This window comes from Arvicanthis niloticus, chromosome 9, assembly GCF_011762505.2.
Source record: "Arvicanthis niloticus isolate mArvNil1 chromosome 9, mArvNil1.pat.X, whole genome shotgun sequence".
Taxonomy (NCBI): Eukaryota; Metazoa; Chordata; class Mammalia; order Rodentia; family Muridae; genus Arvicanthis; species Arvicanthis niloticus.
The window spans coordinates 78,317,380-78,343,154 of NC_047666.1; the positions used below are offsets into that span (position 1 = coordinate 78,317,380).

General features: G+C 35.8%; 1 protein-coding gene across 7 annotated transcripts in view; it reads left to right on the top strand.

Annotated features, from left to right (window-relative positions):
* Positions 1 to 6,600: 6,600 nt before the first annotated feature.
* The window catches only part of LOC117715436 (solute carrier organic anion transporter family member 1B2-like), a 44,923-nt gene continuing 25,748 nt past the window's right edge, over positions 6,601 to 25,775 (top strand). For 3 of the 7 annotated variants that reach the window (XR_013112716.1, XM_076940750.1, XM_076940755.1), the window contains exons 1-7: positions 6,601 to 6,677; positions 7,329 to 7,471; positions 17,263 to 17,404; positions 20,654 to 20,786; positions 23,259 to 23,371; positions 24,559 to 24,705; positions 25,362 to 25,460. Coding sequence is in view for 6 of the 7 variants with exons in the window: in XM_076940750.1 (XP_076796865.1) it covers positions 7,403 to 7,471; positions 17,263 to 17,404; positions 20,654 to 20,786; positions 23,259 to 23,371; positions 24,559 to 24,705; positions 25,362 to 25,460 (703 nt within the window). In the remaining variant the exon portion in view is untranslated. Of the gene's footprint in view, positions 6,678 to 7,328; positions 7,472 to 11,885; positions 12,019 to 17,262; positions 17,405 to 20,653; positions 20,787 to 23,258; positions 23,372 to 24,558; positions 24,706 to 25,361; positions 25,461 to 25,775 lie in introns of those variants that run through there. The other 4 variants (XM_076940751.1, XM_034512245.2, XM_076940753.1 and 1 more) reach the window with 4 other exon arrangements.

Consider the following 25,775-nt stretch of genomic DNA (forward strand, 5'->3'; position numbering starts at 1 on the left):
AATCTCTAAAGAAAGAAACTAAAGAAAATATCAGAATGGAATGATCTCCCATGCTCATGGATAGGTAGGATTAACATGGTAAAAATGGGCATCTGACCAAAATCAATACAGATTCAGTGCAATCCACATCAACATTTCAACATAATTTTTTATAGACTTAAAAGAGCAATTCTCAACTTCACATGGAAATAGAAAAAAAAAAAAAAACAGGATAACTAAACAATATTGAACAATAAAAGAACCTTGGGAAGAATAACAATCCTTGACCTCAAACTATACTACAGTGGTAAAAAGTGCCTGGTATTGGTACAAAACATGCCATGTTGATCAATGGAATGAAATCAAAGACCCAGAAATTAACCTAGACACCTATGAACACTCAATTTTCCTTAACGAATCAAAAACTATATAATGAAAAATAAAAGAAAGAAAGAAAGAAAGAAAGAAAGAAAGGAAGGAAGAAAGAAAGAAAGAAAGAAAAAAGGAAAGCATCTTCAACAAATGGTACTGGCCTAACCAGGTGTCTACATGTAGAAGAATGAAAATAGATCCAGATTTATCACCCCACACAAAATTCAAGTCCAAGTGGGTCAAGGACCTCAACATAAAGCCAAATACACCAAATCTCATGGAAGAAAAAAAAAAAAAAATAGGAAATAGCCTTGAAAGCACTGGTACTGGAAAAAACTTCCTGAACAGAATAAGAATGGCTAAGGCTCTAATACCAACAATTGATAAGTGGAACCTCATGAAAATGCAAAGCTTCTGTTAGGCAAAGGAATATGTCAATAGGACAAAATGGCACCTGTCTTAGAGTTTTACTTCTGTGAACAGACACCATGTCCAAAGCAACTCTTATAAGGACAGCATTTAATTGGGGCTAGCTTATGGTTCAGAGGTTCAGTTCATTATCATCAAGGTGGGATCATGCCAGTGTCCAGACAGGCATGGTGCAGGAGAAGCTGAGAGTTATATATTTTCATCTGAAGGCTGCTAGCAGAATACTGCTTCCAGGCAGCTAGGATGAGGGTCTTAAAACTCACACCCATACTCCTAATCCAATGGGCCACACCTTCTAATAGTGCCACTCCCTGGGCTGAGCATATACATATCATCATAGCACCCAAAAGATTGGTAAAGGATCTTCACCAACCTTCCATCTGACAAAGGGCTAATATCCAAATTTTATAAAGAACTCAAGAGGGTAGACAAAAACAATCTAAATAACCCAATTTAAAAATGGGGTACAGAGATAAACAGAGAATTCTTCAACAGAGGAATCCTGAATGGCCAAAAAGCCCTTAAGAGGTGTTTGAAGTCCTTAATCATTAGGAAAATGCAAATCAAAGCAACCTTGAGCTTTCATCTTACAAGCATCAGAAATGCTAAGATCAATACCTCAAAAGATAGCACATGCTGGCAAGGATGTGGAGCAAAAAGAACACTCTTCCATTGCTAGTTTAGAAGTGAAAACTTATAAAACCACTTTTGAAGTCAATTTGATAGTTTCTCAGAAAACTTGGAATAGTTCTACCTGAAGACCCAGCTATTTCACTCCTGGGCATATACCCAAAGATACTCTATAATCCACCATAAACAATCACTCAATGATGTCTGTCAAGATCCATAATGGGACAAGGTAATAATTAGCAGGTGATCATCCTGAAATGCTTGCCTTGGAGTATTATATTATCTACCACAAATGAGTCCTCATTTAGCAAGGCTGTGGGGGACTTATTTTAGGAAAGATTCCTGCTATTAATATGCTTTTCCTATTATTATTTAAACAGATGTAACAATCACTAAGCAATATCACTCCCCTTTGGAGCAGATCTCTGCAGATCCACGAAGATGTACTGTCTTGTAGTGATGCTATACAGACAAATAGATGACTTCTTAAGTCTTAATGATGATTATATAAAAATTCCTAAAATTGTATCAATGATAATGAAGCTCATTTATGGTGGGACTGCTATTAGGTTCCTCTCTAATAGTCAAAACTGCAATGAGAACTCTGCTGGTCTCCTGAGTGTCATCAGTTAATTGCCCTTAGATAGTAACCAGACTGTCTCCTGCTCAGACAACATTCCAAGATATGGTAAAACAATTAGTCAAAGGTCACTAAAAGGAAACTCATGATTTATTATAGGTGCTAGGACAGAAGAAAAAATATTGCCTGGGATAATCTATACAAAACTTCACTAATGTCTTATAGTTTTAATTCTTCAGTGAACCTGTGGAGTTAGACAGGTGATGGATGTGAAGCCAGATAATTATTCCTAATAGATATGTATGTAAACATTCTCTGTTGTAAACTTCTATTTCAATTTATGATTTGATATTTGGTGTGAACTTGTGATGAACTTTGTACCATGTGACCGTGTAATCTGAAAGATGCATAAGTACTGAAGACAAAGACAGAGCAGTACAGTAGTCCTAGATGTAGTGGTTCATTAGGAGCTGTTCGTCCTTTCCTTTCCTTTTTCTCTACCTAGAATTTTTTCCCTTAGAATTTTTCCTTTGTTAGAATTTTTTCCTTTTCCCCACTTTTCCTTTCCACCTTTCCCCTCAGATAGCCTTCATAGGAAACTTTTTACACTTAGTAATAAACTCTATTATAACTTCTCTAAGTGTTTTTTCTTCCTGCAACCTCAGGCTAGCAAGCATAAGTCAGGGTCCAGCAGCTCCTGCTGAGATAACACAAAGGCTATTTGCCTAATCCTCTGCTGTTAGGCTACAGGTGTTAATTACCTAAGCCTGCAGTCTTTTACCCTCAGAAGAAGTCTTTAAAATAGTACAAGGCTATTTACCTAATCCTTTGTTGTTTTGGGGCTGTGGTGCTGGGTGCCAGAGTCTGCGGTTTCTGGCCTCAGAGGATACTAGAGGGCAGGTCAGCTACAGTAGCAGAGTGAGTAAACTTTTCTAGCATAGAAAAGTAAACTTTTATTACAGCAACCCAAAAAATCTTGTAAGGCCCAAAGCCTTACCCTGAATATTGTAATACCAAGTCTTACCCCAACACTGATGCTCTTCCATCATCTCCTCTGGCTGCCTGGAGAATTCTTGCTTAGACAACTGACAGGGATGGGGAGAGTGGCAAAAATTTCCCTGCCAAATCTATTTGCAGTGAGAGGCCTATGATTGGATAGGTAGTCATAGCTAAGAGAGGCAGAGATAGGACTTCAGGGAGAAACTGGTGGCGGGTGGGGGTGGGGGGAATGGGGCAGAGGGAGGCTGAGGTGATGAGAAAGGCAGCAGAGATGGAAGCAGATGTTAATGAGTGTGGCTTTAACCAGCCTTTGGCAGAGTTCATAGGAAAAGGTTAGGATATATGGGATAACTTGACTAACCTGTGTGGACATCTTGTGATTTGAGTATTTGCTGACATATGCATTTGTTTGGTTAATTTTTAGCTTTAGTGTTTAACTTTATTCCATTACTTGGAGGTGGGTCCACTGACCACTGGGTGGTTATGGCTGTGAAGGAACTAGCAACTCCAGGGACAAGCAAAACAGAGCTGGGAACACAGCTGGTCACTGCTGGGGGTGGAGGTGAGGAGTGGCTAGAGACAGAGGTGGCAGAACCTGACAGGTGCCAGCAGTAGTGGGAATGTGGATGGAACCAATCGGACTCCTTTTCTAGTACCTCCCTCTACAGGTGATGCCCAATGTTGGGCAAGAATTCACTAAAAATTAAGCCAAGAGTGGTTTTTTTTTTTTTTTTTTTTTTTTTGAGTAACTGACTAACACTGGGATGAGTCAAGTGACTCAAGCACTGGAACTTTGAATCAAAGAAACTGCTAGCAGCTCCCAGGTCCCCTGCTATTGGGAACTGCAATCTGCTTCCTGCTAGGAAAAGAATGAAGTTGCCTGTCTTTTAGTGCAGAGGGATTTAATGTGAATTCATAAAATTGGGATTATTTGGTTTTAGGATAGATTTATAAACAGTTTTGTTCCAAACTTCAAGGTGGGTATATTCAGGATGTTTCAGAATCCTGGGATAAGGAAGATACCCAAGAATCATTGGGAGTGTCCTTAGCAGTGAGTCACAACATTGGGGATATAGCATCTGAAGATGCCACCTCCTGTAGCCAGGCAGGAACTCCCATAGAGTAATAAGTACGCCAACCCACCCACAAAACTTTCTACCCAAAATGTATCCTGTCTACAAGAAACAAAAGGACTGTGTGTGGAACAGAGACTGAGGAAATGGCCAACAAATAACTGGCCCAACTTGAGACCCATCCCGTGGGCAAACACTAATCCCTGACACTAATTAACGATACTCTGCTATGCTTGCAGAGAGTAATCTGCAAGTATAAACATGTCTGTCCTATGAGAGGTTCCACCCAGCAGCTGACTCAGACAGATGCAGACACCAACAGCCACATACTGGATTGAGCTTGTAAATCCTTGTGGAAGAATAATAGAAAAAATTTCAGGCCCAGAGGGAATAGTAAGTCCACAGGAAGACCAACAGAGTCAACAAACTTGGAACCTTGGGATTCTTAGAGACTGAACCATCAACCCGAGAAAATACATGACCAGACCTAGGCCTCCTTGCACATATGTAGCAGATGTATAGCTTGACCTTCATGTGTGTCTAGAACAACTGGAGTGTGTGTGTGTGTGTGTGTGTGTGTGTGTGTGTGTCTGTGTGTGTCTGTGTGTGTCTGTGTGTGTCTGTGTGTGCCTGTGTGTGTGAGTGTGAGGTGGCTATCTCAAAAGCTGTGGTATGTTCTAGCTGGGTTGCCTTCTCTGGCCTCAGTGGGAGAGGATGTAACTAGTCTAGAAGAGACCTGAAGTACCAGGGTGGGGGGCCAATCAGGAGGGCCTCCATCTGCTCAGGGGAGGGGAGAGAGATAGGGGAAGAATTGTGGGAGGAGATGATAGGGAGGGGGCAGTAAGTGAAAATAAGTAAAGAGAACAAGTAAACAAAGAAAAAACCAACAAAAAATAGTACACACCCGCATAATGTCTGTGACAACCAGACATGTCTCTACATATAATGTCTAAAACCCAGTGTAAGAAGAAAAGTACTTTTCTGTTCAAATGCCACAATAATAAATAAAAATTTGGTTTCTGTCCAAAATGGGTGGAGGAACTTACTGAATAGGACTCCATTTGCCCAACATTTAAGGCCAACAATAGACAATCAGGACTTCACAAAACTAAAAAGCTTCAGCATAGCTAAAGAAACAATCAACTGGGTGAAGGGGAGCCCACAGAAATAGAGAGCAAATTTGCCACCAAATATCTGACAGAGGATTAATAGAGAAAATGTATTTTACAAATAGAATAATCTCATTTTTGTCCTTATACCAAAACCAGGTTATAGCACTATAGAAAAGAAAAATAAAGATCAAGTCTTTTGATGAACAGACATGCAAAAACTCTCTACAAAGTACTTGCAAACTGTATTCAGGTGTGTATTAAGATTATACACTATGACCAAACTACTTTCCTTGGTCAAAGGCAAGGTTGGTTCAACATATGTAAACCAATAAATGTCATACATAGTATGAATAACTTGAGGCTAGAAAATACAGAATAATTTCTTTTTAGTCTTAAATTCTGTATTTTCTTTTATTTTTTATTAATTATTCCATTCATTTACAATAATTTCAATGCTGAAATGACGTTTAGCAGAGTTCAGTGTGATGCCCTTATGAATGAACATCCTCTAGACATCAGGAATACATCAAGTATGCCTCAGGACAATAAAAGTTAAAGACAGAAAACCTAGAGCCAATATTAAATTAAATGGAAACAAACTGAGAGTGTTTCCTCTATAATCAGTCACAAGAGAAAGAGGCTCACTCTGCCTTCTTGTTTTTAATATATTTGCCAAAGACTTAGCTGTAGAAATTGGGCAAGTGGAGGTCATTAAAGAAAAGAAACTGGGAAAGGAAACTGTGAAATCATTTCTATTTGCAGATGGCATGATTTAAGTCCCTCTGGAGTCTACTAGTCAACTCATAGGACTGATCAACACCTAAAACAGAGACTCGGGATTTAAAAACAATACAAAAATCATTGGCCTTCATACATGGCAACAACTATACAGTGACAGTGAGTATTTCAGAGGCATTCTTAATACAGCTGTGTGATGTTTTAAATTTTTGAGATCATTACAATAAAATAATTTATAATTAAATAAAATATTTTTTAAGAACTCTACCCAGGTTATGATCAATGGTGTCAATGTTCTTTTGGACATGAAATGACCTGGATTCTTTTTCAGAATTACACTGAGTGCTTTACTTTTTGGAAGAGATTTAAGTGCCACAGGTAATATGTTGTGCTCATATTCTCAAAGATACTAATGTGTGACCAGTAGAACTAGATGAAAACTTCAAGCTGCTTCTAAAACAAAACTTGTTATTTTAGCACTTGAATAATACAATGTATAAAAAGATAATGTATACATTCAGAGAAGTTTTAATACAATCTTTAAAACACAGGTGCATGGAGCAAATTGAAATTCTGTCTTTTTTTGCTAGTTTCTTTTTTTCCTATTTGTGTAGGAGAGTGACCTAAAGAGATAGTTAATCATCATTGAACTAAAAAAAAAAAAAAAAAAAAAAAAAAAAAAAAAGCTGAGAAGCTTTAAAGTGGGACTCTCAGAGCAGGTACAGGTTGAACAATGCCACACTTGCTGTAGAAGCCTGAGTCCAGGTAAGATGCTTTGTGACTATTTTGATCAGTTATTCAAAGTTTCTTTTCAATATCGAGGAAATATATGGGAGTGCTCATGGTACCTGGCATAAAATTGTATAGGTTGTATGGCTTGGCTCTTCTGTGCAGCTCTAGAACTTGTTTCCAATCCCTCCACGCAACAGATGTGCCTCAGGTTTCCACAGTCCCAAATTATAGCAAGTAATGGATAATAATGTTTCTTTTTTCTGTTTATTTTGAGTATCTGCTATATGTAAAGCCCATTTTTGAACTTTATACAATTTTAAACAAAATTTAATGCACAATTTCCTTTCTTAGGCCATATAACCTAGAGATGCAGAGTGATATCAAAATCCTAGTTTCTATAATTTAATTCTTTTGTTCATATCAAATATAAATAAATCTTATTTAACTTACTGATTTTTACATTTTTAAAAATAAATTTACCAACTTCAATTTAAATATCTCCCTGAAGTTAGGACACTGTGTTTAATTTCTCAATTTTTGTCTACAGTATTTACCTACTTCAGTGCTTGAGACCTAAACCCTTAATAAGTATCAGTGACAGAATGGTTGGGGTTGATATTATGGCTTTTCTCATTTCTAAGTTATATTGTTAATGTAAAATAAATGGCACCTTTTTTTTTTCAGGGTAGGTGGTCATTTAAAAGGAAGTATTTATCAACAGTGATTGCAGACATTCTCATCACAACCACTGTTCAATCATGGACCGAAGTCAGCCTTCAAGCAAAGCTTCAAAACCAGAGAAGACAAGGCTCTGCGATAGATTCAGGGTAGGATGAGTGTCAAATTTCCAACTAAAATTAATAAAAGAGGAATTCAGTTAATTAAAACAGCAATATGTTTCAGATTTGAATTCTCACTGAAGAATAAAACTTTCACAACATCAACTATAACTTGATTTAAGTGTTTTAAAATTTGGATAAAGTTTTTTTTTGGTGGTATTTCAGGAGTTTGAGTATTTATTAACATTGGAAAATTAGAAGTATTTTGATATCTGCTCTGATTGTTGATGGTCCCATTGATAACTATAAATGTTAAACAAAAGATATATGTGCTATGTAAAGTATTCTTGGAATCACACTAAAAATCTATACTAGTGTCTAAAAGCCATTTTATAATCTCAAACTGTTGAATTATCCTTTCCTTAACATTTTCTTAGTAATTCTTAAAATTCTGATAACAAAAGAACATAATTTGATGAGAGAGAAATTGTTATTAATAAAAAGACCTGGCAGGAAAATATAGTCAAAAACTTAGTACAGTCCTTTCCTTCTTTTCTTGTGTGAAAATGCAATAATATTACCCTTTGTTCTGTCACAAAACTTATGGGTAAGTGATGGAACAGGTGACTTCATACACAGGAAAAAGGACAAGAGTGACACAAAGAGGCCAAGTCAGTAAAGTGGAGACAATCTGATACAAATCACCTTCCTTATAAAGTGGAGACAAGCTAATCCAAATCACCTTCCTTATAAAAAAAATAAAAAACAAAAACACTTGCACCCAAGATAAAGCTTCAACATCTTGTGAAGGACACGGCATCAACCATGATTGTCTTTTTCTAGCATTTTAAATTCCTTACCTAGAATGCAAACAGCACAGCTAATACTCAGTGGTAAGAATGCTGTAATAAAAACAGTCCATTTTCGCTTTTTCCAAAGAAGATGAAATATGATTTGTTTTTTTTTTTTTTTTTTTTTTTTTGAGTAACTTCTGGCAAAGTCTGTTCTGATGAAATATCTGAATAATGTTTAAGTGGAAGGGAAGTTCAGGAAAAGTACTGGTCATCACAGTGCAATGACAATATATATCTGGGGTATTATGCTGTGTTACAACATATCTCTGGGTTGTTATGCTGTATTACAATGCATCTCTAGGATATTATGCTGAGTTACAATGTATCTCTGGGGCATTATGCTGCATAACGGTTAATTTCATCTCCATGCATTATTGTGAAGTGATATCTTTTGCAGAACTTCTGGAGAACAGAACCAGAGTACGAGTTAAATATTTGTGCAAAGCACATTATCTAATCAAAAAGATAGAAAAACATTAGCAATAATGACTAACACATATTGTACACTTACTGCATACTAGGCTCTACTCTACTGCTTTATTTCTGCTAATAGACTTGGTCCTTAGAAAAATTTCATCAGCCAGATATTATTATCTCTATTTTACAGACAATGAAATAAGCCTTATATGCACCCACAGAAGATTTTTTTTTTTAATATTGTTAACTTGGGTTTCTATTGGTGTTCTAATGACCATGAACAAAATAAAGTTTGGGAAGAAAAAATTTATTTCATTTTACACTTGCAGGTTAGTCTAGCACTGAGGCAAAATTTAGCAGGGCAAGAACCTGGAGTTATAACTGAAGCAGAAACCATGGAAGAGTGTTATTGGTTTGCTCCGCATGGCTGACACTAAGTCAATCATTAATCAAGAGAATGTCATATAAACTTTCGTATAAGCAATTTCATAGAAACACTTTCTCAAATGAGGTTTATTCTTTCTAGTAATTCTTACTTGTGCCAAGTTGATGAAACAAACAAAAAACAAACAAACAAACAAACAAACACCCCCCAAACCCCCAAGCCATCCCAAGTCTCAAAGCTTGTAATTGGCATGTTAGTTACTGTTCTCCTGCTGTGAAGAGACACTATGACCAAGGCAACTCTTATAAAACAAAAAAGCATTTAATTGGAAGCTTGCTTTCAGTTTATAAAGTTAGTCCATGGTCATCATAACAGGAGGCAGATCAGCACAGCACTGTAGTAGTACCTTAAAGCTTTACAGGTATCAGGTAGAGAGAAAAACAGACACAGAAACACACAGACACACAGACACATAGAAACACACACACACACACACACAGAGAGAGAGAGAGAGAGAGAGAGAGAGAGAGAGAGAGAGAGAGAGAGAGAGAGAGAAGAGAGAAGAGAGAAGAGAGGTGAGGGAGGGGAGACCTGAGCCTGGTATGGACTTTTTAAATATCAAATCCCACTCCTAGTGACATATCTAATCCAACAAGGACACACCTACTCCAGCTAGGCTACACCTCCTAATCTTTCCCAAATAGTATCACTGCTTGCGACCTAAGCATTCAAATATATGAGACTATGGGAACATTCTCATCTAAACCACCAGAGTTGGGGAGCAAATGGTGGCCTGAGGCAGTCTTATTCTAGAGCCCATATTCTCAACTCAGTCTCATATTTCAGAAGTAACTGGATTTATATACTATTAATACCTAAAAGATCCTATGTTAAGTACGATTTTATTATTGGACCATTTACTGTTGTTTTCTCTAGGTATCTAAAAAAATTATTCTCATAACAAATCACTCAGCAAGAATCACTTTTCAGGTTTGCACACAAGCCTGTGCACACAACCCACAGTCATGACTATACCCACAGATCTAGTGGGTACAAATATCTAAGAGTGAAGTGTATAGTGAAGTCACACAGTAATGTGCTTTGAATCACAGTGATGACATACTTTTGTAAATCTTTGCATTGAGCTAATTAGGTTGCAGAGAACTTACTTCTTGCTATGTCTACTTTTGAGATTTGTATATGTCTGTACTATAATAGGCATTTTAATAGTACAAAAGTATTGTATGATCACCTCAAAACAAAATAAGACAAAGATGAAACTCTCCCATTTTGACTTTGTTGCAAACTTCATTTCTAGAGTAGTGTGAGTGAAGAGTAAGAATATTGACCATGTTCTTTCCACAGCATGTATGACGTTTTCCCTCCTTTAGATACTCAGTTAGATAGAAGAGTAGTACTTCTTTTTAAAAAACTGATGTATACATGTTGACTGTTGAAAGTTGCCAGTTGACATTTGTGTTCCCTTTAGAGAATTAAGACTTCTATAAAATTACAAACACATATAATGATGTAAATAATTCTTTGTATTTAAAAATTCTATTTGCCCTGCCACACTATCGATTTTCCCAAACCAAGGCAATCAAGAATCCCCCGACAATTTACAGTTACACCTTTAGAGGATGTCATATGCCTGAATTCAGCCTTCTCAGAGTGGCTATTGTCAATGAACCTTGCTTGAGTTTGGGTCCTTTGGAACATTTTTAAAAAATGATGTTTATAGCACATTTACTTTTGGTAATTAATATCAGTCTGCTGATATCACATTTAGTTATATGTGTATTAGGAAACATCACAGTTGCTTACACATATTAAAAATTATAAATAAAATTGCTGTACACAACTCATCTGGGCACAAAGTTTTGTGTAGATACAAATTTCATCACCCTTGACCAAACGCAGAATGTAATTCTGTGGTCAGAATATTTTATGAGAAGTTGTTTAGCCATCCTCTAAAGTAGCTGTACTGATTACTGTAATGCGATGCTATTCTCAGCAAGACACGGGTCTACTTATCCCAGATAACAAACATGTCAAAGTACAGATACGATCAAAGTCCTACTTGATGACCCATAAGTTTTAGTGAGATCACTTACAGGAATACAGGTGAGAACTTACAGGAGGAGGAGGCAGCTGCGTCACCAGAAACCGCAGAAACCACTTCAGCATGGGAGCTGGAAACATAGAGCAAACCTCACAGTCTGAAGGCAACTCAACTGGTTAGAGAATAATCTTACCAGGTAGTTCAGTGGGTCTCAGCCTCTTCCAGGGTGATTAGCTACTCTCTGCTTCTTCCAGGCTTCTCAGTTTATCTAAATATGTCCCTCAGTCCTTACTATTCAAAGGTGATTCATAAAGAAGATGCCTAAAGAATCTGGTCAGCTTTGGAGGACCCCCTGAAGCCCCTGCGTTGTTTACTACCCAAGATTAATGAGTTTTTCCTGCAAGACAGAAATCTTGTAGTTTTACTTCTTTTTTGACATTCTGTCTTAAGATATCCCACAGTTTAAACCATTCTTCAATATCCTATGTCTTAATGAGCATAGGATTATACTCTGGGATGGAAGGTTTTAATCTCAGAGAAAACTGTTCAATGACAATCATCACCACCAGCAATTTTAAGAATAGCCCTTGTTCTTCATCCTTAGTCATATTTGCTTTCTCAACAGTCTATATTTTGACAGTTAGACTAATTTAATCACTGCCACCTCTCATTTAAATTTGCCTTTCTATGGTAGCACAGACTGAAACATTGGTGTTTTTTTTTTTTTTTTTTTTTTTTCATAAGGTTGTCTTAGCACACAATCAAGCCAGGTATAATTCCTGCATGGATAGTGTGGACCATTTCCAGGCCAACATCATACTAGGATCCTAGCTACACCTGAGAGCTTCTGGGGAAGAGAAAATTATTCTACTTTGAGGTTTGGCTATCCAATACTTACTATCCCATGAAGAAATGTGGCAATGCAGTCAGAATACTCCTAATGCCCATGATGAAACACCCAGTTCCAATCAGCTTTGGTCTGTGTAGTTTGGATCCAAAGTAACTCACAAATACAATAACTAATAAATTCCCTGTAACAAAACCAAGTTATGTCAATTTAATTAATGCTGTCAAATAATGATGGTCATTGTGTATAAATACGAAAACATTTGGTACTTTTCTCGGGTTGACTGACAAGAAGAAACTCACCAAAATTAAATTGATCATACAAAAATATGGTATTAAGAATAAGCAGGCTCTCTCTCTCTCTCTCTCTCTCTCTCTCTCTCTCTCTCTCTCTCTCATCTATCTGTCTCATCTATATCTACATCTAAATCTCTCCCTTTCTAAATCTTCTCTCTTGTCTGTTTCTTCATTCATTTTCCCTATGCTTGATTAATTCACAGCAGAAAGCAAAGCAGGCACGAGTTCTGATGCCACTGTGTTGCTTTCTTTCTCTCTTATCTATCACCTTTTGCTTTGTGTGCTTAGGAGTTTTATTGTCAAGTGCATATGTCTTATAATTGTTGATTCCATAGTGTACTAGTCTTGCTGTCTTGCTATTTTTACAAATTTTGTTAGATGTATGACCACCGCTGCATTCTTTTGGTTTTTATCTGCATACAGGATTTTCCCTAATCCTTCTTTTCTATCTGATTTCTGTCTTTAGAAATCTTCCATATCTGATGTCTGTCCTTAGATATCACATCTATCTCCTGTCGGTCTATCTATCTATCTATCTATCTATCTATCTATCTATCTATCTATCTATCTATCATCTCTTTGTCTTTGTATCTATCACAAATCCACCTATCATCTCTATCAATCTATGTCTATGTATTATCTATCTATCTATCTATCTATCTATCTATCTATCTATCTATCTATCTATCTACCTATCTATTTATTGTCTATCTATCTATCTATCCTCTATGTATCTATCTGTCATAATCATCATTTATCATCTAATATCTATCTCTGTCTATCTATCTATCTACCTATTATCTTCCTATCAATCATCTATTTTTCTATCATCTATTTATCTATCACCTATTTCTAGCTCTATTGTATGGAGAACACAGAGGCCTCTGTACTCACAGGCAGCACTAAGCAAACTGGGAATATAAATCATGCAGGGGTCTCTCCTCAATAGAGAAAAAATTTCAATTATCTGCATTCCATTGAGAAAGCAGAGAATAGATTTTGTTAATAATATGTCTGTGGAAGCACAACAGATATTACCCACATTTTCTTGTAGAGGCAGACCTCACCTAAATTCGTCACAATAATTATTACACACTCTTATCTCTCTAGACTGTTACCCATCCTTAGGAGAGATGCCACATTTACTTTATACCTTATTGACATTTAGGCTATGGGTCAGAGACTACATTAGATGCTTGGCCGTTTAGTTATAGAACCTATGCTTATGTCATATGTACTTTGTAAAATTGTTCTATGTAGTCACATAATAAGCTTTGTTGAGCACCTGGAGTTGGACTATTGGATTAATTATTGCTTAGAAATATTTTTTTTTTCGAATTGTATTATGTCTCAGTTATCCTAACAATGAACCACTTGTCATTAGACTTCTTTAAGTCTGATCCAGGGTAACGAGGTCAACCTGCACTGGGTTTTCATTCTTATCTCCATGTGGTTTGCTTCCCTGCCTGAATACCTGGAGGAAATCTTTCATATTTCTATGTCTTTTAAACATGAAGCTTAATATCTCAAACATGAGGTTTGAGGTGACAAACAGGTTTTAGAAAACATGTCAAACTGCTTAGTGACTATTATCAGACATCTATGAAAATAAATTCCATATTAACACTAAAAGAGGTTATTACATCAATACTTAGTAGATATAGCCATATAGTGAGTCTCTTAGCTGATTTTTACTTTTTAAATTATCATTCTTTTATTTTATGTGTATGAGTGGATTTGCCTTCATATATGACTGTGTACCATGTGTATGCTTGATGACAGAAGAGGCCAGAAGAGGGCATCAGACCCTCTGGAATGGGAATTACAGGCAGTGTGATCATGATATGGGTAATGGAACCAGAACCATAGCCCTCTGGGAAAGCAGACAGTGTTTTAACCACGGAGCCACCTCTCCAGCCCCAGTTTGATTCTAATTTTATCTTTTAAACCAACCAGCATGTTTTCCTGTGCTGTATTTCTTTATATTAAAGTAAATACCATCAGGAAATACTTCCTGGTGCAACTTTGCTAATCTTTGTGTGTTGTGTTTCTTTTATTTCCTACTTATGTTCTTTTGTGTCTGTGTCTATGTCCAGTGCTTTTCATAGTGGCATGGTTTTATTTCTTTCTTGTTTCCTTTTATTTATATCACATATGTTCTTAGGGAATAGCATTGCAATTGCATTTAAAAATGTATTTTAATGTGATAATAAGCTTATCTGTGTGTAAAATTTCTGTTACTGTTGATCCAAATCATCCATTTTTTTTTCGCTGTGAAATTTATAAATAAGAATTAAAAAAAAAAAAACCTTTATACCAGAAGGATTGGTGATTGACGTACTTGGATTTAATAATTTAAGATTCTACATGGCTGCACTTGACTTTGTTCTGGATTTGTACATCTACATACAGTGTCACATATCTTTCACACTCTTATTTCCATTCTTCACACTCCATATTCCCACCCTTCTCTCTCACTTTGTAATAAGCTCCCATAAATTTTCCTCATTTGAGGAAAATACTCATTTTTCTTTCATATTCGAAGGATAGTTTTGTAACTACAGTTTGTAAACAGCAGGTTTTATTACTTTTTCCTCTCACCACTTTAAATTTACCACTTTACATACTTCTAACCTGTATGTTCTGTTGAGAACTGTGCAAACCATACAACTTAAACTATAGCAGTTGACTTTTCCCATTACTGGAGCCCAAGGCACAAGTCATAGCCCCAGCAGAGCCAGGGTCATGTGGCGGGTCTCTTTCTGGATGTGCATGTGGACTTTCTCTAAGAGAATATTCATATGACAGAGCCAGGGGATCATGCACTGTGTTTTCTCTTATCATAAGGCCAATCAACCCAATGTGAAGTTTTAACTCTCAAGAATCAACATCTTCTTCAAAGCCCCAATACTACTGTGGGTATGGTTTCAAAATTGGGATTTGAGGGGACACAAACTTACATTCTAAAATGTCACATTTTAACATTAGAACAAGAATAATTTTCTTAATAATGTGAATGTTGGCTAGAAAAGAAAGGATGAATCAAAGAAAAAATAAAAGATGAATTAATAGGTTTTGTAAGAATAAATCACTAACTATATTGATAACCTTTTCATTTGTGGTAGTTTGAATGAGAATGATCTCCATAACCTCAGTATACATCAGCTGTTGAAACTGTTTGAGAAGGATAAGGAGCTGTGGCCTTGTAGGAGGAGGCGTGTTATTGAGAGTGAGCTTTGGGGTTTCAGAAAGCCCCGTCACTCCCACTTTTCTTTTCTTTTCTTTTCTTTTCTTTTCTTTTCTTTTCTTTTCTTTTCTTTTCTCGTCTCGTCTCGTCTCGTCTCGTCTCGTCTCGTCTCGTCTCGTCTCTTCTCTTCTCTTCTCTTCTTTTCTTTTTTTATTAGATATTTTATTTACACTTCAGATGCCATCGCCTTTCCCCATTCCCCCCTTAGAAAACCCCTATCCCATGCCCCCTTTTTCTTTTTGCACATATACATTTTTTAAAAAATGTTAATCATAGGCTTTATAAGTTTGGTATTGTTCAATCAGAGGTGTAACCCACTACCCAACCTAGATATATCAACTATCTTTGACTGGTGGAGATACATGAACATCTGCCTCCCTGTCTCCCCCCTCTTTCTCTCTTTCATCACCTAGCTTCTCCTCTCCTTCTTCTCCTCGATCTTCTTACTCCTCCTCTTCCTCTCAATACTCCTCCCACCTTAGCTCCTCCTACATATCACCCTTCCTGTTAAAATGAAACTTTTCTTTCAAAATACAATTAGAGCATAATTATGCCAATTTGTACCCATGAGGTACAAGATAGTCCTAATACCCAGTCCATCATTTTGTTGACTAATCAGAACCTCTGTCGTCTCTCCTAACTAAAACACTTAGTTCTGAACCTGGCTTTTTCCTTGGCTTTAGGATGAATGTCAGCTGACGACCATCCACTCAAATCTTTTATCTCAAGGTAAATAGCCAGGATTGGCTATGAGGCTATAAGTTTTCAACCCCATCAGAAACCCAGAATGACTGAGTTAACTATAATTGTGGGAAGCACAAAGCATAGCTTCTAAAACTTAGCCAATTTATAGAGACCTCTGAACACCTGGACACTCCCTCTACTACAAAACTTTGGAGCATCTGTTCTTCCACCTTCTGGCCCAGGATCATCTGACAGACCTTAGTGCTGCAGAATTATTAAGGGCTGATTACTCTGTATAGGCATCTTTTCTTTTCTTTTCCTTTCTCTCTCTCTCTCTCTTTCTTTCTTTCTTTCTTTCTTTCTTTCTTTCTTTCCTTCTTTCTTTCTTTCTTTCTTTCTTTTGTTTTTTAGACCTCTTGGATGTATCAACATATACACTCTCAGGCACAGTTCCAGCACTATACCTGCTTGCTTAGGCCAGTCATCCCACCATAGTGGTGATGAACTAACCCTCTAACAAGGCCCCAGTTAAATCTTCCTTATAAGATGCTTCAGGCATAGTGTCTCCTCATGGAAATAAAAAGTATCAGAGACCATAAATGACCTTAAATCAAATGTCAGTCATTTGTATTGTGTATGGGACCTCCATTAACTTCTTAGATTTCACATTTGTTCTGGGTTTTCAAAAACGCTGCTTTTGAAAACATCCTGCCAATCTCTAGAATTGACTGCTGCTGAAACAAAACTTAAGCTCAAGTGATGGCTAACTGAGATTATCCATGTATAAATAAGTTTATAATCTAATTGTTTTAACTTTACTGTTGTAAAGATTACCAAATTAGAAAGTTATACTTTATCTTTACAACCAGAACAGTAAGAGGTAAGGTAATATTAACTGCTACAAAGGAAAGACTTTAATTAAAAAACAAAAACAGTAACAACAAAATCCCAACAAATAATACTGTGTAGAAAAGCCATTAAATTCTATAAATAGTATAAATACTTTGTTGGTTAATGTTCCTCTCCCCTCTTTCTTCTTTTTCTTAGATATTTTTGGCAGCTCTCTCATTCAGCTACATATGCAAGACACTAGGTGGAGTCATTATGAAAAGTTCCATCACTCAGATAGAAAGAAGATTTGAAATACCATCTTCCATTTCTGGTTTGATTGATGGAGGCTTTGAAATTGGTAATGTTTATTTCTATGTAACCATCAGACTTACAGAGGGAAAATGGAGTCCAGTCATACACTGTACTCATGCTTCTCAACCAGAGATAACTGTCCTTTTTGAAAAAATAAAGCAATATCATTTTTGTTGTCATGTCTTGGGAAGCAGTGCTGCTGATGCCTAGAAGTTAAAATCAGTGATATTACTGAATACAAAGTGATGACCAACCACTCTTCAAATAGGATTTTGAAGGATTGATTTTATACAGACACATTGAATTCAAACTAACTCTTGGGAGACTTACCCTTCCCTCTCTTAAGACCAGAGATAAAGAAAAGTTGAGGAGCCATATTGCCTTTGATTTAAGGAGTAAGGAGAGCTTTGGATGGTTGTTGTGAAATCTCTGCTCATTACCTCTCTGGAGGACTGATTGCTCTACAACCCTGTAGATGTTACTCTGTTGCCTTCACTTATGATTTTCACATCTTTTTCAATGATACCAGAGCTCTGTGCAGTTGAGCAAAGGGATTCCCTTCTAACCTCTTGAAGCAGGATGTTGTTGCATCTGCCCCATCTTCTTCATATTTTTGTTTCTTTAATAATTTGGAGACCATCATTATTATGTATATAATAATGATTTCCAACAGTTTCTACAATTTTGAGGGTCGTTTTCTTTAAAAATTGACTTATGGTATATTTAAGCCAATATTTTTTATAAATACTTACATAAGGAATTACCCATCTGTCTTTCTTCATGAATCCTAAAACTTTTTGATGCAAATGATATTTTATATCATATATATGTATATATTATTTATGTATGTAATATATTTTATATGATATATATATATTTCAGTATTACTCTTCCTTGTCTCAAAATAAACTAATGAACAAACAAGCTGAATTTGTGTGTGTCAAGGTTGTGAGGATGCCCTCAGAGGCTGAAAGAGGACATTGGATACCCTGGAGGTGCAGTTACAGGCAGTAGTGAGATACCCAATATGATTATAGGAACCCAAACAGGTTCTGTACAAGAATATCAAGTGCTCTAAGGTACTCATACCTCTCCCCAGCCTGAACATTTTTTCCCCATGGAAGCAATTACAATTTCACAGTTATGATAATATTGATTTTTAATGTGCGCCTATGTGAATATTGAATTCATGATTCCAAATATTATCTTTGTTTTTTTCTTTAGTATACCTCTGAAAATTATTTATAAGTAAGAAGCAAATAAAGTCCTACTTGTTGAAAACATGTTTCTCAAAGTTTATGGCTTTAGGATTTAAAATTTTGAGGCTTGTATCTCTGAGCCCTGATAACTAAAATATCATTGCTGCTCTATGTATGTATGTATGTATGTATGTATGTATGTATGTATGTATCTATTTATCATCCAACTATCTAGCATCTATCTATCTATCTATCTATCTATCTATCTATCTATCTATCTATCATCTATCATCTATGTATCATCTATGTGTCACCTATCTATCTGCATCTAATGATAGAGGCTCATTGCTTTCAGCTATGAACACTGCAAGTACAGCAGTAAATAGGTTGGCCTCACACTGTAAGCTTCTGGTACTCTTGGGAAGTTCTGTATGTCTCCTTTCCTGCCTGTTTCTTGCTTTATCTATGGTTGGCTGTCATCTTATATAATTAAGTTTTATACATTTTCTATTTTTAACTTTATACTATTTTTCATTTCTTTCTGCCATTTGTGATATTTTACATTTAAGGATTCCCTCTGCCCAAATCTCTTCTTTTTCCAGATAATTCTTTTTTAACTGTTACTTCATGTATTTTTTTGGCTAGTCCTCATTTGTAATTTCATGTCATATCATTTTTTTTTTTTAACACTCGGTAACTCTTTGAATCTATCTATTTGCTGTTTAAGAGATGAGAATTTACTCCCCATTTGGAGTTTTCCATTTCCCTGGATAATCCACAATCAACATGACATTTTAAGTAGTAGTTCATTGTGGAAAATTTACCAAAGCTCCTAATTAATTGATTTTTCCTGAGGTCTGATAGAATCTCTGTCCATCTACCTGTTCTTATTACTAATGTGTTTTATCATTTGTTTGTAACTTAGTTTGTGGTTTGTTCTTTTATGATACTTTTGGCAGGGAATACCATAGCAGGTACATATTACAGATTTAAAGAAAGGCAGGAATCTATGAAAACTGCATTAATTAATTGCCTTTGATTCCTATTAGGAAGTGTTTTCTCTACTTTTCTCATTTTAGTGCACACTAGACAACTTGAAATTTCTCAAAAAAGATCTGCTTCAACCATATTGTCAAACAATTATTTCCAAAACATATTCAATAGACTAGTTCAAAATTAATATATTTTTTGCAACACAGAACCTAGTGCTCTCTGTGAGTTTTGGTACAAATAAGGGGAAATATGATATGTCCAATTTAAAGTGACATAGATATTTATGGTTGGTTCCACAAGTAAAAGTGGATAGTAACAACCAAACAAGGAACTGGAAAAAATCTCCCAATGGTTAAGTGCACTTACTGCTGTTTATGAGGACCAAAGTTTGATTTCCAGCATCCATGTCTGGTGGCTCACAACCATCTGTAACTCCACTTCCAAAGGATCCTACTGTCTCCTTTGGCCTCTGTGGCGACTGCACTTGTATGTTCATATATACACATGAGTTTTAAAACGTGAATAAACCTGCAATAAAATATAAAACAAAATAAGAATACTTCTACATGTTTTTGTTTTTTGTTTTTGTTTTTTTGAGATAGGGTTTCCCTATGTAATAGCCCCAGCTGTTCTGGACTTCTTTGTAGACCAGGCTAACCTCAAATTGATGGTGATCATCCTGCCTATGCCTCCAGTGGGCTGAGATTAGTGTTGTGTACCACTATGCCTGAGCACCTTCTGCTTATTCTTTTTTTTTTTTTAAGATTTAATTATTTTTTATTTATATGAGTACACTATAGCTGTCTTCAGACATACTAGAAGAGTGCATTGGATCCCATTACAGATTGTTGTAACCCACCATGTTGTTGCTAGAAATTGAACTCAGGGCTTCTGGAAGATCAGTCAGTGCTCTTAACCACTGAGCCATCTCTCCAGCCCCTGCTTATTCTTAATACCATATTTTTCTATGGTCAATTCAGTTAAACTAAGTTTCCTCTTGTTAGTCAACCTGAGAAAAGTACCACGTGTTTTGGTATTTATATACAATCACCGTCATTATTTGCCATCATTAATTACATTGATATAACTTGGTTTTGTTACAGGGAATTTATTAGTTATGTTATTTGTGAGTTACTTTGGATCCAAACTACACAGACCAAAGCTGATTGGAACTGGATGTTTCATCATGGGCATTGGGAGTATTCTGACTGCATTGCCACATTTCTTCATGGGATAGTAAGTATTGGATAGCCAATCTTCAAAGTAGAATAATTTTCTCTTCACCTGAAGCTATCAGATGTAACTAGGATCTCAGTATGATGTGGAGCCTGGAAATGGTCCACACTATCCATGCAGGAATTATACCTGGCATGATTGTGTGCTAAGACAAGACAGATTTCTCAGCTCAGAAATGGGACTAAAGAGAGAACAGTTTGTGCTGAGATACCGGGACCAGTTTCACACACACACACACACACACACACACACACACACACACACACACACACACACACACAAATATTTAACCTTTGTCACACTTGACATTTGCACTTGTCATCATATTAATATTATATTCTTCTTAAAATTGACTATTCAAATAATTTTTCCCATTCTGATTTTCATAATTTTATGCTGTTTCAATTTATTTCTCTCTGTGTGGGCTCTTCATCAGGCTGAGACTTTACTTTCATGGATAGTACCAAAATGCCTGCATCTCTCTACCTTTACCTTCAGTCTAATTCCTGCAATGATTCATATGAAACATATGCTACAAATTCAGCCATAGTTCACATCAGGTGACTGTTCTGAACACTCAACGTCTTTGTATCCATGCACCACGTCTACATTTCCAATGGACATTCACAAGGTTTTCCTATCCATGTATCACAACCTGAACTCACTATGTTTGTCAACATCTGCTCATTTTCATATCTATTCATTCGGCAGTGGTTCTTACAACTGTAAAGGAATTCAGAACAATGTCAAGCTTTACACTAAGCTGTTGATTTACTGCAGCACCAAAACCCAGCACTCACAAAGATCTTATTTGACATTCTTTGGTCAGTGTAGAAATCCATGCCCTTATCCAAGCTGAAGCCAATACTGGAGGGTTTGCTTTCAGTTTTAATTCTACTAGTTTTTCAAAGATTTATTTTTTATTGTATTAGTATGAGTGTTTGTTTGTGTGTATTTATGTGCACACATGCATGTAGAGTCTGTTGAAGCCAGAGCAAAGCATTAGATTCTATGGAATTGGAATTATAATTAGTGAGTCTCCTGAAAGTTGCTGGGAAATAAACTGGGATCCTCAGGAAGGACAGCCAAGGCTCTTTACAGTTGAACCATCTCTCCAGCTTCTCAACTGTACTCTAATTAATACTCAACACAAGAATATACTTTTAAATGCAAATCTCACTTTCCTAATTTTGCTTAAATCTTCTAGTTCTCTAGTACATATTTTCAAACTTCAGATTCTAGTTTATCAGTGGACCAAAAAACCCTTTGAGGTTATTGGGACCACCCTTTAGTATAAGATAGAGTTGAGTAATATAAAATATATGTAGGAACAAGGAACATATTTTCCTGCAATTACATCATTCAAGTTATATATATATTTGTGAGTGGGCATAGATACTGTGGCAGAGATACAAAACTGAGTTAGTGTAAGTCAAAATCAAAGTATTGAAAGGTCTCGCCTATGGGTTAATCATATGTCAACTCACTTGCGCATGTGTGCTGCTTACTGACTGGGTCTTTGACTGTCCTAGACTCACTTTCCATTCTTCCCCACAGTTGACAAGCAGCTGATGAGGCTACAGACATGTGCCAATGTTTTACTTTTACATGCACTGGCCCTACACCCTTGTCTACTGTCCTCTGGAGTCCATTTCAAACTCCTGCTATCACTAAGATTCATGTCACAGTGTCTACACAAGGCAAAGTCTATAATATCCATCTATTCTAAAACTTGAGCACAGTTAATGATCTATTTTTTCTTAAGGGGAATGAAAGTCTTTATGCACAAAAACCTGTGCATTTTGTTTCAGTTTTGAAGTAATGTAGAGTGCCTGGCATATAGTTGGTGGTCCAGCATAGAGTACAGGTATAATAGTATTTTTCAGGTTACTATGTATGTCCCTATTCTGATTCCATTGCCTTTGTTGCTATTAAATTCTCCTTGCTCAAGCTGAAGTGATTAGAATTTATTAAAATTTCAGAGAGTCAGACATTAGTTCATGTGAGTATATGCATCCATAAAAAATTCAGATGTTTTGGTAGAAAAGGTAGAAGAATTAGAATGCCTTTAAGACAGATTCGAAAACATAATTCTCTTGCTTATTAAATATAAGTCATCAAGAAGTTTATATTACTGTCATCTTAGAAAATAAGTAAAAAGAGACTGACTACAATCAGATAGCAGTTTACAAAATAGAAAAGGGAAGCTAAGATTTTTCCCATCATAAACAGAGTATCATCTGTCACATTAAGGTGATCAGCCACCTTGGCTGAGTAACAATGAATGACCTTACTTACTGGGCCTTTTTGCCATTTTACTGTTACCTATTATTTGTCCTAAAATTGAGCCTTGAAAATTATCAGGGGATTCTCATTGACATGGAGAAGAGAGAGGTACAATCAATAGTTTCTGAGGAAAGTGAAAATACTTGGTATATATGCAAAATGTTAAGTGTAGTGATGTCATTATAGTTACAGGTATGCCACAGAAAATGACATTGGCTCTCTAGGCAACTCTACATTGACCTGTTTAGTCAATCAAATGGCATCACTCAATGCAACGTCACCTGAGATAGTGGAGAAAGGTAAGAATTAACAGTAAACTGTTATTAACATTTGAAAGTTTGTAAATAACCTATTTAAATTTTTGTAAAAGTATATCAGCAAATTTTGATTTAAAATAATGATTCATTTGACCTTGATATACAGACATAATCATAGTGTAAACATGATACAAAATCAGACTTCAGAAATAGCTGAAGAGGAGCTAAGGACTATTTCAGTTAGAATTTGGGAAGAACATTTACAGGTAAAATAAAGGTATAACAATTGACTGTGCACATGTATGATTTCCCAGCACAAAGGGGTTGAAGCAGAATGATTGTAGCTTTGAGTCCAAGCTGAGCCATGTAGCATGCACCGGCCTCAACAAACAATTTAAGCAAGCAACAATGCATTGCATAAACAGAGGAGAGGTACTTTTCAAAATAAAAATAATTACTTCAACTAAAAATTTAAAAATATTTTAATGAGAAAATATAGGTTTTATGCTGCAGATCGTTCTACCTATTGTATCAGATATGGGAAGATTAAAATGAAAGAAATAAGAAATTAGTTCTTTTTCATTTTTTGTATTATTGTGATTGGATAAAGTTATCACCATTTCTGGAAGTTATTCTTTTAATATCTATTAAACAAAAAATACTAATTCTTTTTAATTATATCATTATTGATCAACCGCAAGGAAATAATAAATTAAGACATATTTGTAATTATAACCAAGATATCTCTTTGTGACAGAAGTATATTTTAAAAGTATTTTACAATTATAAATATAAAATTAGGGTCCAGAAAGATGGCTCAGCAGTTAAGAGCACTGGTTCAATTCCCAGTAGTCAGAAGACATGTCACAACGAAGTATAATTCCAGTTCCAGGGGATCCAACATCTTCTTGTGTTCTCTGCCAGTACTGCATTCATGCATGTGGTGCACTTATCCATGTAGACAATTAGGCAAATATTCATACACACACACACACACACACACATATATATATATATATGGAACTATATATATTCTGAAATTTTTATTTCTTAAACATGGTTAAAATCTTAACACAAAATAAAACGAAGGGAAGATAAACAAGAATATTGTCTTAGCACAGTGATGACAGTCAAGCTGATACATAAAAATGAATATTTAATTTTTGTGGAATTTCTGGTATCAATACTGCAAGAGACATATAAAGTAAGACATATTTTTGTCTACACAGGTTGTGTAAATGGGTCTAGGTCATACATGTGGATTTATGTTTTGATGGGGAACATGCTTCGTGGGATAGGGGAAACACCAATAGTCCCCCTGGGAGTTTCCTACATTGATGACTTTGCAAAAGAAGGACATTCTCCTATGTACTTAGGTAAAGTACAGAGGATATTATGTTCAGTGTTTAAGTGTTCTAGGTCTAAATTTGAAACTGTAGCACTGCTAATTAATCATTTTACATTTTAATATTTGTTTATATTTTATGTATATGGATGTGTTTCTGCATTTATTACTGTGTCCCTAATGTATGCAGTGTTTGAGTTGGGCAGAAAAATATGTAATCGTACTGTTAACAACTGAGATATCTGTCCAGCACCCTAAGTAAATTAAGATTCCTACAAAAATATTATTTCAAGAATTCATTGTGTAACATTACATTTTAAAGCCTACTATATAAAAATCATACATTTACAAGTTCAAGGTGGGCAAAATTCCAGCATGTAGATGAGAGGTAAGCACAAATTCCTGTCCTTAACTAGGAGCAGTTAGCAATTGATAGATATTGGGAGAAGGAGATTAAGGTTTTTCTAACAGTGTTGTCTCTGATGGGTTGACCATGCAGTGTTGACAGCCATGCACAAAAGCATAAAACTATAGTTGATGAGACTTACAATAAGAAGGTCCAAACTTGGTTGGCTGAGAAAGAGTGGATGCATCTGGGAGGAGGGGAATATAATTAAATTTGTCGTGTTAAGAAAAAAATAACTTTGTGCACGTTGATTCTGATTGAATGGTTTTGAATATTTGCAGGTACTCTGCATAGTATAGCAATGATCGGATCAATCCTTGGCTTTATCATGTCATCGGTGTTTGCTAAACTATATGTAGACATTGGATATGTAGACCTGAGTAAGTAGAATTAATAAAGAGATCAGAAGGCTGTCTTTCCAATTCCAATTACCATGCCTCCGGATTACTGGTTTAATTCTTTCAAAAGTTGCATTATTTTCTGTTAGATATTTTAAGTGGTAAGAATGTGTTCATTATTTTCACAAAACAAATTCCATCTCTTGCTTATGTCAAGCTGCTACCAGTAAGTATAAAATGTGGCACTGGGGACAATCTTAATTTAGATGACCAGATAGAAAACAAACTGATTATAGAGCCGAATCATCTGCACTCTCACTTGGTGGTAGATTGGATTTAGAAATGCAAGAATTACAG